The following is a 12,581-nucleotide window of genomic DNA, read 5'->3' as shown; positions in this document are numbered from 1 at the left end:
TAAATAATAATTGCCCTAATATTTTGTTAGATATTGTATTTCTCATCCTTTTCATCTGTATTCATCAACAAATTAATGAAAATTATTGCTTTTGAATATATACCTTTTGCTTATATCTTCAAAGTGACAAGATAGAAATCACTTCAAGTGAGGTGATTGGGCTGGGGGTGGAGGTGGAAGAGGGGATAAATGGTGGTGGAAAAAATAAAGAAAAAAGATAATTAAAAAAAGAATCACTTCAGAACAGAATTGAATGTAGTTAGGTAAAGGGAATCAGCTTACTGTACTTGTAATTTAGAATTAATACAGGCTAAATTATGAGTTTCTCTTTGAGGGTATTAATATTATATGGGTTGCTTTTTCGCACATTACAGAATAGTAAAATGTTAACTTCAGTTGAAATTTTTGGCTTTTTTAAAGGCCTTTTTTATGGTATAACGTATGCCATTTGCATTTAGAATTTAAATTTTTGAAAATTCTGTCCTTGAAATTTGAGCTAAATCTGCCAGACACTGCTTTTACTATTTAAACTGAGTGATTTCAAATGTTCCTAATAAGTTCAGAAGCATTTATACTACTTGGGAGGTACAAAGACACTACCTCCAAGTGTCTGAATAATTGCCACTATGTGCATTGTCAGATAAAACTTTGAGACTAATGGATTTTGGAAAGATTTCTGAAAAACTGTGAGACACTTTTCTGTCGTATGCAAAATTTTGATCACCTAGTAGACTAGATGTTAGATTCCATTTCATTGAAAATTTTAGGACAGAGTAGGTCTAGACTATGGATGTCCAAGGAATCTCTGGTTAAGGGAGAAGGAGACAGGGACAGAGCTTGTGTTCCTAAAAACAGAAAGGGCATTCAAATAAAGGCCTTTAAAGATATATCCACTTCCAAAACCAATTAAATGTGATCATCAGGACTTCACGGAGCTTTTATATGAAATGGGCCCTTCCTCATGCCTTGTAGAAATAAAGAGATGCACTTTTCAGGCCAAATTACCAAATAAAGGATAGTTCTGTATTTATAGAATTCTAGTTTGCTGTAGGAAAGATCTTAAATACATTGTTAAGGTAACTAGATTCATAGGCACAGCTGTTATCTGTATTAACAGAATACATATCGGATAATTACATTTTACAAATCCACCAAATTTCTCTTATTAACAGGTGGATAGAAGCATTTCAGGAAGGCACAGTATTGTAGCAGTATTGGTTTCATCTCTTCTGTGATTTCAAAAGGGTGGAATTTCATCAGAATGGAGTGAATACAACATAGAAAAATAATACAAATGAACACTGCCAAGATAAATCTAACCAAAATCTTCATCAAATATAAGAAATTATTTTAGATACAAGGTAATTTTTTAGAATGTTTGTTTTTTCATGTATGTTATTTATTAAAATTTTGATGTTTACTTAAGTCAGAATTATTTCTGAAATTCACACTGAATTCTAAAGTACCTTTTCTTTAGAAACTAGAAAATGTATCTTAATACTGTATGCTGTATTAACTGTTTGTGACATAGTCCACACTGTTTTCTCAATGTGTTTTACAGTGTTACATTGTAATAACATTCTCACTAGGGGTTAAGTCTTTGTAAATAAAAAAAACACACATCAAGGAGCAAGTTTCATGCAGTGTTTGGTTTAGAAATTATGATTATAAAACTGCTTATTGCAAAAGTACATGTCTTAAAATCAGTAAACTAAGATGAATTTTTTTTATCTTTTAATGGAAAATCACATGGCCAACTTCTACCTCAATAACTGTGAAATGAAATTCCAGTCAGTTATCTCAAGCATTTCTACTATGATGTACCTCTTTCGGCATGAGATAATGTTACATCATAAAGGAATTATAGCAGAGGGATAGGATCTGAATTTTTATTTAACTGAATATAAGTAGGAAAGAAGATGTTTTCATTTGTGGAGGAACACAAATAATTAACTCTATAGCCTTTACATTAAGTCTAATCTTTTTTTTAAACCTACCAGTTCTACACAAATATGTGTATTTTATTTTTTAAAGACAAAATATGGCAAGCATTATATTACATAATGTCCCGTTACTGTGAGTGTTCTGAGCCCAAGTCAACAGTGGTATTTGTATCTAAAAAGAATGTTATATTTCCTTTGTGCTTTTAAAAATTAACTGGAATTACCATATCAAAAAAGCACAAATTCTAAGTCAGTATTAACTGAAATTGTATTCTTTTTTTTAAGTTTTTTACTACCACTTTGTATTATGTCTTCCCTGGTAAATCTTTAAAAGTCCATTCTTTCTTTAACCAACTGTCAGTGTGCCTCATTAGGAAAGATTTATGTTCATAATTCTGGTGCACTTACTGTTTAACGTAGGAACGTCTTTGTAAATAAAACTGATTAGCAGAAGAAAAATGAAATTAACACTGATTAAAGTCATTCCTCATGTTCATAATAACATTTATTGATTGAACTTAAGCTAAATGTAAATTATCCTGAAAGGCGAGGTTATTCATAGAATAATTCATTAAAGGGCACAAGAATTTTCCTCTCTTTTCCATATAGGATATCCTAATTCACTGTGATATTTTATGATTGCCAAGAGAATTAGAGTACCTTCCTGAAGCCTTTTGAATGTTTTTTGTTGCCGTACCAGAGTCCAGTTAAATCTAGAGTTGGCTGCTGTCATTTTTCTGGCTATTGCTTGCTATGGAATCATTTTAATCGCTGTTGCAACCTCACCCGCAATCGTCACGTGGTGCCTCCCTGGCTTTCTGCTACTGTAGGTAAACTAATACTTCTTTGCAGCTCATTAATTTTAATCAAGATAGCATAAATAAGGCATCCATGTTAACATCTGTGCAGTTTTTAGTATATCTTTTTTGCAGACCAAGGTTATACTTATAAAGTACTTCCTTCTGCTTCATTGGGTCTAGCACTTCACAAAACAGTAAGTTATTTGGAGTTCTTTCTCCCTCCTCTTAAGCTCTCAACCTTCTGACTACAAGGTTTAAACCTCAGAATCTTAAAAAATAGGCAGGGTACTCTTATCTTTCAATAGTTGGCTGAATCAAGAACTAGTTATAAATCTAAATAGAAGAAACATTTCACAAACTTCTAGTAATTCTCCCAATTACATATGTCCTTTAAGAGATAATATTTGTTGAATATTGTTTGTTTCTTCTACAAGTTAGGACAGGATTCTTGTCATTTTCATCTCAAACACAGCCCCAAAATGCCCTCATTATAACTCAGATCTTAGACCTATACATTCCATCATCCTGCAAGGTCACATTTGTAACTACCTGTTGGACATCTATACATGAGTCCTTAAGCATTTTAAACTTTACATCACTAAAACTCAACTCCCTTTTTTTTATTCAAGTCTTGTTTATTTTCTTCCGTTATGGAAAACACCATTCTAGCCTCCAGAATCTGACTCCAGGTCTCAGCAGGGCCCTCTGCAGTTGCTCTTGCATCCTTTCCTCTTCATTGCCCTTCCGTTGTTGCATAGACCCTGCTCAAGTCCTTGTCAGTGATTGGAATAATTATTCTTCTAATCCCAATGCCTGCCTTGCATGATCTCATTTTAAACACTGTCAGAGCCATCTTCTAACCTAAAGCATAGCTCTAGTTTCATCCCTGCTCTTCAGCTTCCACTGGCTTCCCAACGGCTTGGCATGGAGCACTTTTCCTCAGGTATCATATACTCCGGCTAACCCCAGCCCAACCTTTCTCTGTTCACCGTTTTGTTTTTCACCCTCTCCTCCACCCCCATTTCTGCCTATTTATCCAAGACTTATCTGTGAAGTTATCCTAGTCCTTCTGTTCCTCTATTTCTTCAGACTAGATCTAGTTTTTCCTTCCTCTGTGCTCCCATAGCCTTTAGCTTGTAAGCTTTCCTATGGTACTTACCACATTCTGTCTTTGAGAGCAGCAGCTGTATCTTGTTCATTTTAGATCCCCCCTCAGCATATGGCAGAGTGCCTTGTATGCACTGGATGTTCAGTAAATGAAATTACTTCAAATGGATCCCTTTTGATTTTTTTTTTAGTGCCCCCAATACACAAATATCACTCAGGAGCCTATGCCACTTATAAAGTTATTTTGAAGGAAAAGCTTATCTACAACTTTTTCCCCATTTAAGAAGAGATAAATTATTTCTAGTAGTTATTTTTAAGATAAAAGTGGTAGTAAATTTTCAAAACACCTCAAGATATTGAATTCCTTTTTTTTTTTTGCTGGGGGAGAGGTTTGAAGGGGCGCCTTTTCTTTTATATAAGTTAGTCATAGCATCTTAAGAACCAGTCTTGAAATGCTATTGTTTTTTAAAATGACTTACGAATTTCTAGAAACACTTTTTACTTAAAATGATAATAGTCTGTATTTTATTGTCCATATAGAGATATAGATCCTTTATAAATCAAATGTTAGCTTTGTAAATATTGTTAATATGTATTATATTTATACAAAATAAATTTTATCTACTTCTCTTGTGATGATGTCTTTTAAACCGTAATTTTTCATATTATCATTTTTTGTTTTTTTTGTTCTCTTTAGACCTTAACTTTTTTTAGAGTCACATTCAAAGATGAACCACACTGACCTGTTTTCCTGAAGCATCATTAGGGGATGCTCTTCTTCACCCACAAATGATGTTCCCAAATGTCTTCTACTTCCACATTTTAATAAGTCAACTCATTGTAACTGATAGAATTAATTGTATGATAAGTGGTAACCACAAGCATCACTGTAAGCACTCATGTTATGCACTGAGAATAGAGAAACGGTCTCAAATTGCCTTTTCCAATTGGAATATGCTTTCTTAGCTTTCACTTTTGAGACCATCTTAAGAATTTGGGGGTTGGAGGAGGGAGGGGCTGCCTTAAAACCACTAAACAGAACAAATGATGCCAAAGGAAGAGGGGGAGTTTTAGAGAATGAGGCATACAGCATATTCCTGCTTGTTAGGGGTAGTTGCATGCCCTTTTTCTGTGTCTGTGTCCAGCTACCTAGTTTCAGAGGGAAATGACAGGAGGTGTTCTCCTTCCCAGTGCACCTTTATTTTTCCTCACTTGGGTTTCTGGCCTGAATCCGTGACTGCTTTTTTAGTGATGATCAATACTGAAGAATTTTTTTTTTTAAATTTTACATGATTTCTCTGTTAATTTATTAAATTCTTTGGTTGCTGCAGGCATCATCTGTGAAAGCAAGATGTATTCCATTCCTGGAGTGCAGCCTTGGGTTGAGATCCAGGGTTGTTGATGGGAGGGGGCTTGTCAAGAGACCAGAACTCACAACTCTGGCTCAGCTACTTGGGCTGTAAGTTAATCAAATGAAAACAATAATTTAGTCAATTGTCATTCAAGTCAGACCATATGTCTGACACACTGTCTCATCAAAGCCAAGGCATTCTGGGAGAGAATGATTATCCCTATTCATTATGCGCACAATACTGAAGACATTCTGGGGACCCCTTCTCTTAAAGTCCAAAACATGACACAGTACTTTGCACACAGGTTAGCTCTTCCTGCCACACCTTGATGTCACAGGCGGTCACTGTCAGGATGTCCTGTTTCATCAATAACTCTTCATTTCACACATTTTTACTGACCACCAGGCACTGTCCTATAGGCTTGGGAATACACCGCTGAACAAATCAGACAAAAACCAGCCTTCAGGAGTCTTACATTCTAAGTGATTATATCCTTGCACCATTTAGCAGTTATATCTATTTACTTAGAAGAGCTGGTAAGTAAAACTTTGCCTTACTGCACAGGATTCTATCCATTTGTCGTTTTATTGAAGGGAATTTTAAATATCTTACTGGGATCTACCCAGACTTGTTAGTCCACTAATAAACGTTAGAGTATACGAGCCTATTACAGAGCCCAGTATCCTACAAGTTAGAAACAGAACCGCGTGAAACTGATGATGAGGTTATCTCATTACTCAAATCTGAAACGTCTCAAAACCTTTAACCACCGCCTTTGGGTCTCCAAGTCCCTGACCTGGACGCGCAGCATTGTCGGGCAGTTTCCCTCCTCGTCGCTAGGGGGCAGTGGACTTCGAGAGGCTCGGTTCCTTCATCCCTCTACCCAGGGAACGTCACGACCTCCTCTCGCCTATCCCCCATACCACTCACGCGCAGGCGCCGACGCGAGCGCGTTCCGCGGTGCAGCGAGAGAGGTCACGAACTCTGACCCCCCCAAATATACAAACCCAGAAAGCTCCCTGCCCCCACTTTCCTTTACCCTCCCCCCTCCATCCTCCAAGCTGTCTCCTCCCGGCGACCCCCGCAGCCGCCGCAGCGGGACCGTCCGGTTCACGCCCGGTGCAGGACGTAGCTCGGCGGAGAAGCCGGTAAGAAGCGCCGAGTGCGGAGAGAAGCGGCCGCGCCCGGGGCTGGGGAGGCGGGGGTGCCCCTCCCAACTGCCAACCTGCCAACCGACGCACCCCCCACGGTCCCGCAACAGCCTGCTGGCTTCGGCCAGCGGGGTTGGCCCGCCCGGCAGTTCCGCGGCGGGCTGCTCGGGTTGGACTGGGAGCGCGGGGAGCGGCCGGAGCGGGGAGCCTCACGCGGCGGGCTCCGAGGAGGGCCGAGGCCGTGGCTGGGGCGCGGAGCCCGGGGCGCGGAGCCCGGAGCGGCGGCGGGCACTGCAGGGAGTCCGCGAGCGGCTCGGCGCGCACGGCAGCCTCTCCCGCGGCGCCTCCCGCCGCGCCTCTGACCTTTCAACTGCAGGGAAAGCTTCCGTCGGGGCGCCGCCGCCGCTTCCCCCGCCTCTGGGCGCCGCGCACCCGGCGCTCGCTGGCCCGCGGGTCGCGGGAGAGGCCGGCCCTCGCCCCGAGTGGACGGAGCCGAGGCCTGAATCCCTTTCCCCGAGGGCCCCTTACTAATTCTCGTGCTTACACGGGAGGGACGGAGTAACGCCCTCAACTTTCACAACAAGTGGGCGAGAGTGGCCGCCGCCTTCGGACCGGTATCTTTCGGGAAACAGAATGGACCGGCTCGGGGCGCTCACTGCGTTGGGCATGGCCAAGCTTCAAATGGCTCTTTTGTTAAGAAACTCTGCCTCCAGCTTCTGCCGATACCGTTTTATGAGTTGCAAATGTTGCCAAGTTGTCTCATAACCTTCACTAAGTAGGTCAGCCTGTTTTTTAAAAAATAAATAGCTGGAAAGGAAAAGCAAAATGAATTGAAAGTAAGGCCTTTATGGCTTTTGTGCCTCTGAAGTTGTAAGTAGGCCTTTGACTTTGAGGTTTTTGAACAATGCTTATGTGGTTCGTTGGCTGGTACACGATGATTGTTTTTAAATTTTGCTTATATATGCAATTGGGAGATCTAAAAGGTATTTCTATTTTTATAAAAAAGTGGATCACATGAAATATGTCATCATTCCTTGTAGGGGTATTTCAGTCTTCTTTTAGGAAGGGTTTTTGAGGGAAACGCAATCAAAGTCAGTAAACATGCCCAAAATACTCTTTGCACACACAGAGTGTAATTCCTACCCTTGGGGAATAGAAAAACAAAAGAAACAGCATAAGCTAAAGACTTAATAGTATAAATGTAACTATTGACCATTTTTTGCATTATAGGACCCTCTGCAACCTTAAAATCTTTTTTGAAAGCCATAGATTGGCCTTCCTGAAAAAGTGCACCTTTACATAAAAATTTTGTGTAAAATATTAGAAATTAACAGAAGTCTGTGGATGCTAGTTAACAACCTTAGTATACACAAGAAATGCCGGACCCGCCTAGAAAGACTGTATTAAAAAAAAAAAAAAAAAAAGCATTCAACTGAGTCTTAAAGGTTAGATGGAATTTAAATGAGGTAGGAGGAGCTTGGAATGGAATGGTGTATGAGGATAGAGACCCCACTTGAGAGTGATAGCAGATAAAATGAGAAGATGAAGAAGACTAGAGAGGAACTCTTCTTTGAAAAAAGTACCAGAGGGGCTGAAACTTGATTCTTTGATCATTAAAGAGACACTGATGGTTCTGACTCAGGAAAAAAAGGGTGTGGTTCAGTTCTGTAAGCATACCGAGATACTGCTGCTTGTCACAGTGGCTTACAAAAAGGTATTTTTTGCCTTCTTGGGATTTTGAATATACTTAAAGATGGTTCTTGCCTTCTAGGGACCTTTTATATACACAAAGTTTTGTATATTAAATATACATTCAGGAAACTCAAATCTGGTAATAACTGAAATTTTACTTGAAAGATTCTTAACTTGGCGACCTTGGACTGGCCACAGGAGGTTTTATGAATCCCTTGAAATTCAGTATATACCATCATTTATAGTGTAAGTGAATGTGAACTTGTGTTTTCTGATAAGGAAAAGCTTCCATCAGATTTCCAGAGATGTTTGACCCTCCCCACCAGAGGGAAAAAAGATAGAAACATTGTTTTATACCTTATTTTCAAACTTTTTTTGACTACACTGCACAGGAAGCATCATGATTCAGCATACTCACACACAGATTAAAGTGAAATCAAGTCTTCAGGAGACTGACTGCTCTTGCTCTTACTATACCTGATGCACAAATTTCTTTTCATTTTTTTTTTTTTTTAAAGATGTTCAGACTTTAATTAATTTCCCCATTCGTAAGTGGCTCACAACACAGTTTGCAAAATACTGCTTTGGATGACAACAGCCTACATTCAGTTGATGGGAGTGGGACTAGTGGGGAAAGAATGGGGGGAGAGCAGATGTTAGGAAAAGAAAATGAAGCGTATCTGATGTAGTCAAAGAGCACAGACTTAAAATTTTGAATGTGAATGGAAGGATGGCTCCAACGATAACTATTTTCTGTGGGTAAGGTACCTAGAAATGAGATCGAGGTAAATGTAAGAAAGAATCGGGGCCAAAAATATAGAACTGTGTGTCTTTTGTGTGTTAATTAGTTCTAGAGTAGTAAAGGCAACATTCTCATGCTTTTTGCTTTTCCCCTCAGGCTGATAAAAATACTTATCCTTCAATGCCTACCTCAGATGTCTATGAGGTTTTTTTGGACCCCTCCTCTCCAGTGTGGTGGTCTTCTGAGCTCCTTTTGTTTCTTTATTGAGCATTTTGTTCATTTAACTTTCAGGGACTACCTCTTAGCTATTAGAGACTGTCAGCCATTGGTATAGATATTTTCACTAATGTTGAACTTTTACAACAATTTTTTGAAGATTTTGTTAAATCCATTTCATTTATGAGGAAACTGAGCCTCAGATTAAGTGACATGTAGTCATTTGGTAAGTAGTATAAATGGGATTAGAACTCTGATTTGACTTGAGGTCCAGGGCACTCTACTACCTATATAAACTCTCTCCCTCTAGTTGTTTCTTTTTCTCTTTATCACTCCCTCCTAGTTTGCTTCATAGCATTTAGTACATGGTAATTTAAAAAAATCTGTTTTCTCATTAAAATACACACTCTATGGGGCAGAGATCTTTTTTGTTTTGTTTATTCTCAAGTCCCAAAGTCTCACAGTGCCTAAAAAGTATGTTTCAGTAAGTACTTATTGAGTCCAGACATGAATACTAGGCACTGTTAAACACTAGAGGTTCATCGATAAAATTAGTTCATTGAAACACTACAGTTCTTATCTTTAGAAGTCTCTTATTGGAGATGGCCATCTGTGCAGATAAGGGCAGGGTGCTCAAAATAAATGGGCACAAGATACAGTGGGCCACATATGAAAGAATGCTTATTTTTCAAATTACAGTAATTGATACCCATTCAAAAGGTAAAGAAGAAAATTAAGTGGCCTGTAAATCTCCACCTAGAAAAGTCACCATTAACATTAGAGAATGTTATATTTTTAGTTCTTGTGTGTTTTACATAGTTAAAATCAATTGTAAATAAAATTTTGTTTCTTGATCTTTGCATTTAGTTTGTCACAATCATTTTTCTCTTCATTAAACATTTTTCTTATACATGATTTCAATGAGAATATTTTTTACACAAATCTTTGCCCTTTGTGTTTGCTAAAATGTCATCTCAGTAAGGCTATCTCTGATCTCTTATTAAAAATTGCAACTCTCCTCATAGACACAGACAACATGGTGGTTACCAAAGGGAATGGGTGCAGGAGGGGTAGTAAAGGGTAAAGGGAGCCAAATATACGGTGACAGAAGATGATTTGACTTTGGGTGGTAAGTACACAACTTGATACACAGATCATGCATCATAATAATCTGTACTTGAAACCTATATAATCTTATTAACTAATGTCATCCCAGTAAATTTAACTAAAAAATTGGAAATCCCCCCCACCTTTTTAGTATTTTCTGTCACTAGTCCCCACTCTGTTTTCTCCATTCCACTTTTCACCATTTGTTGATATTATATATTTATTTGTTTGTTCTCTTTTTCACCCCACCAAAATATAAACTTCACAAGAAATTTGTTTGTTTTAATATGTATTCCTGTATCCCTAACACTTAGAAAAATGTGTGGCCCATAGTAAGCACTCAAGTATTTGTTGAATGGAAGAATATTGAATGAAATATATGGTCAATGAGTATGAACATTTTTAAGGCTTTTCATACACATTGGCAATTTACTTTTCTAGGAAGATTATAATATTTTAGACTTCAATTAACAATATGTAAATAATGCCTTTTTGCCTCAATTTTTGGAGTTAAAATTATTGTTGGAAAACAAGCATATATTGATCTAACGATTCTGTGGCATTTGTGGTAGAGAGAAGCCATTAGCAAAGATGTGGAAGCATGAAACAACATGAGAAGTTCAAGGAATTTCATGTAGTATATATGGCTAGAATGTATGGTTTAACAAATAGCACCATAAATCCTATAGATAAAGGGAAGCCTTTGACAAACATTAAGAGGTGAAATAATATTAAATATGTGTTAGGTCTGTCTAGCAACAAAATATTGTGAAGTAGCAATTAGATAAATGTTATTGGACTCGAGATCGAGAAACTTGGAGACTGAATTTGTTATAGTTTGAATTGTCCTCATGGACACTAAACTACTCCATGTTGATGACAGGAAAGGGACAGCACTGTCAAAATCATCAGTGAAAATGGTATTGAAACAAAAATTAATGAGTGACAAGAATAAAGTTATTAGAAACTACTGTGTAATTGGTTCACATGAATCTCAAAGAAAGGGTTTTTGATGTGGAATAAGCAGTCCACTTTAGAGGACTACAACATCAGGAGTATCCTTGAGATCTGTATATATTATTGTAGCATAGCTACTATACATATATATATTCACATAAACATACATACACAAGATAGTTTCATACTCAGTTACCTATTTTTTAAGTACTTTATTGTATGTTAAGAAGAATGATTCCTTTTCAATTTAATTTTCTTTAGAAAGCACTTAAGACTTTATATCTCTTTTCCCTGTTTCTGAATAACCCTTCATGAGCCACCTCATTTTTTAGCTTTCCTTTAAAGCTGGGAATAAGATCTGGACTGGTTGCCTGGCTGGGTGTGGCTCAGGGGTTGACCATTAACCTAGGATCCAGGAGATGGCAGTTCAATTCCTGGTCAGGGCACATGCCTGGGTTGTGGGCTCGATCCTCTGTAGGGGGCGTGCAGGAGGCAGCCGATCAGTGGTGACTCTCTTCGTCATTGATGTTTCAATTCTCTCCCTCTCCCTTTCTCTCTCCAAAATCAATAAAGATATATTTAAATTTAAAAAAAAATCTGGACTGGTCACTCAAAACTTACTTGATTCTTTTCATATTGTCAGTAGACCTTCCCCATCAAGAAGATTCTGAATATCAGTACAGTAGGGTAATTGGTAACCCCTAATAATCTTTTGTTTCATGAGAAAGTATAAGCTTCCAACCCTTGACTCTAGGCCTTAAGTTTTTAATATTAAGGACTGCAAGGTTGCCTTGCCTTCATTTCTTAAGCCTATTTTTACCAACGAGAAGAAAAAACACAAAAATGTTTTTGGTGTGATGGTATACTTTAAAAAATTCATTAAAATTAATTTTATTTTGTGAATTCTCTAGAAACTTTTGAGGTTGTTTGAAACAACATAGTTACAGAACTAAATTTGTCACCCTTACTGATGTCGTTCAGTGGTTAGAGCATTGGCCCAAGGACCAAAGGTCTCACAGGTTCGATTCCTGGTCAAGGGCTTGTACCTGGGTTTCAGGTTTGAGCCTTGGCCCTGGTCGGCTTGTGGGAAGCAACCAATTGATGTGTTTTTCTCACATTGATGTTTTTCTCTCTCCCCCCTCCCTGTCTCCCCCTTCCACTCTTTAAAAAAATAAATGGAAAAATATCCTTGGGTGAGGATTAACAAAAAACAACAGCAGCAAAAAAAGCTAAGTTTGTCATTTAAAAGAACTCACAAAGCAAGAAATTAGAAGGACCTTGATTTGGAAGTAGCCAAAAGTAGATCTCTTGATACAGTATAAGAATAAGGGATTTTTTTTTTCTTTTCAGGATTTTTTTCAACTGACAGCAGAAAAATGGAGTCAGTGCTGAATTAAATTTTTTTAGTAGCTTAGTAGTAGTGTTCAGTGGACTTCTGGTTGAAGAGTTCTCTGCATCAGTAGAAGAAACAAATTGGAGTGGTTGCCTGGTTCATGATGGTTATATCAGTAGGC

The 12,581-nt window shown here is 38.1% G+C and overlaps 2 protein-coding genes across 4 annotated transcripts in view; both read left to right on the top strand.

The window, feature by feature from the left end:
• FGD6 (FYVE, RhoGEF and PH domain containing 6) overlaps window positions 1-1,263 on the top strand; it is a 103,317-nt gene extending 102,054 nt beyond the window's left edge. The window contains exon 21 of the mRNA XM_081130259.1: window positions 1,173-1,263. Within this exon, the coding sequence (XP_080986385.1) occupies window positions 1,173-1,209 (37 nt within the window). The 3' untranslated portion in view covers window positions 1,210-1,263. The remainder of the gene's footprint in view (window positions 1-1,172) is intronic.
• A 4,996-nt stretch (window positions 1,264-6,259) lies between these two features.
• The window catches only part of NR2C1 (nuclear receptor subfamily 2 group C member 1), a 42,696-nt gene continuing 36,374 nt past the window's right edge, over window positions 6,260-12,581 (top strand). For all 3 annotated transcript variants that reach the window (XR_013998305.1, XM_081130263.1, XM_081130261.1), the window contains exon 1: window positions 6,260-6,350. The gene's annotated coding sequence lies outside the window, so the exon portion shown is untranslated. The remainder of the gene's footprint in view (window positions 6,351-12,581) is intronic.

This window comes from Miniopterus schreibersii (genome assembly GCF_964146895.1).
Source record: "Miniopterus schreibersii genome assembly, chromosome: 2".
NCBI classification, from domain to species: domain Eukaryota; kingdom Metazoa; phylum Chordata; class Mammalia; order Chiroptera; family Miniopteridae; genus Miniopterus; species Miniopterus schreibersii.
The sequence above is the reverse complement of the archived record's forward strand: the minus strand, read 5'-3'. Positions and strand labels throughout refer to the sequence as shown.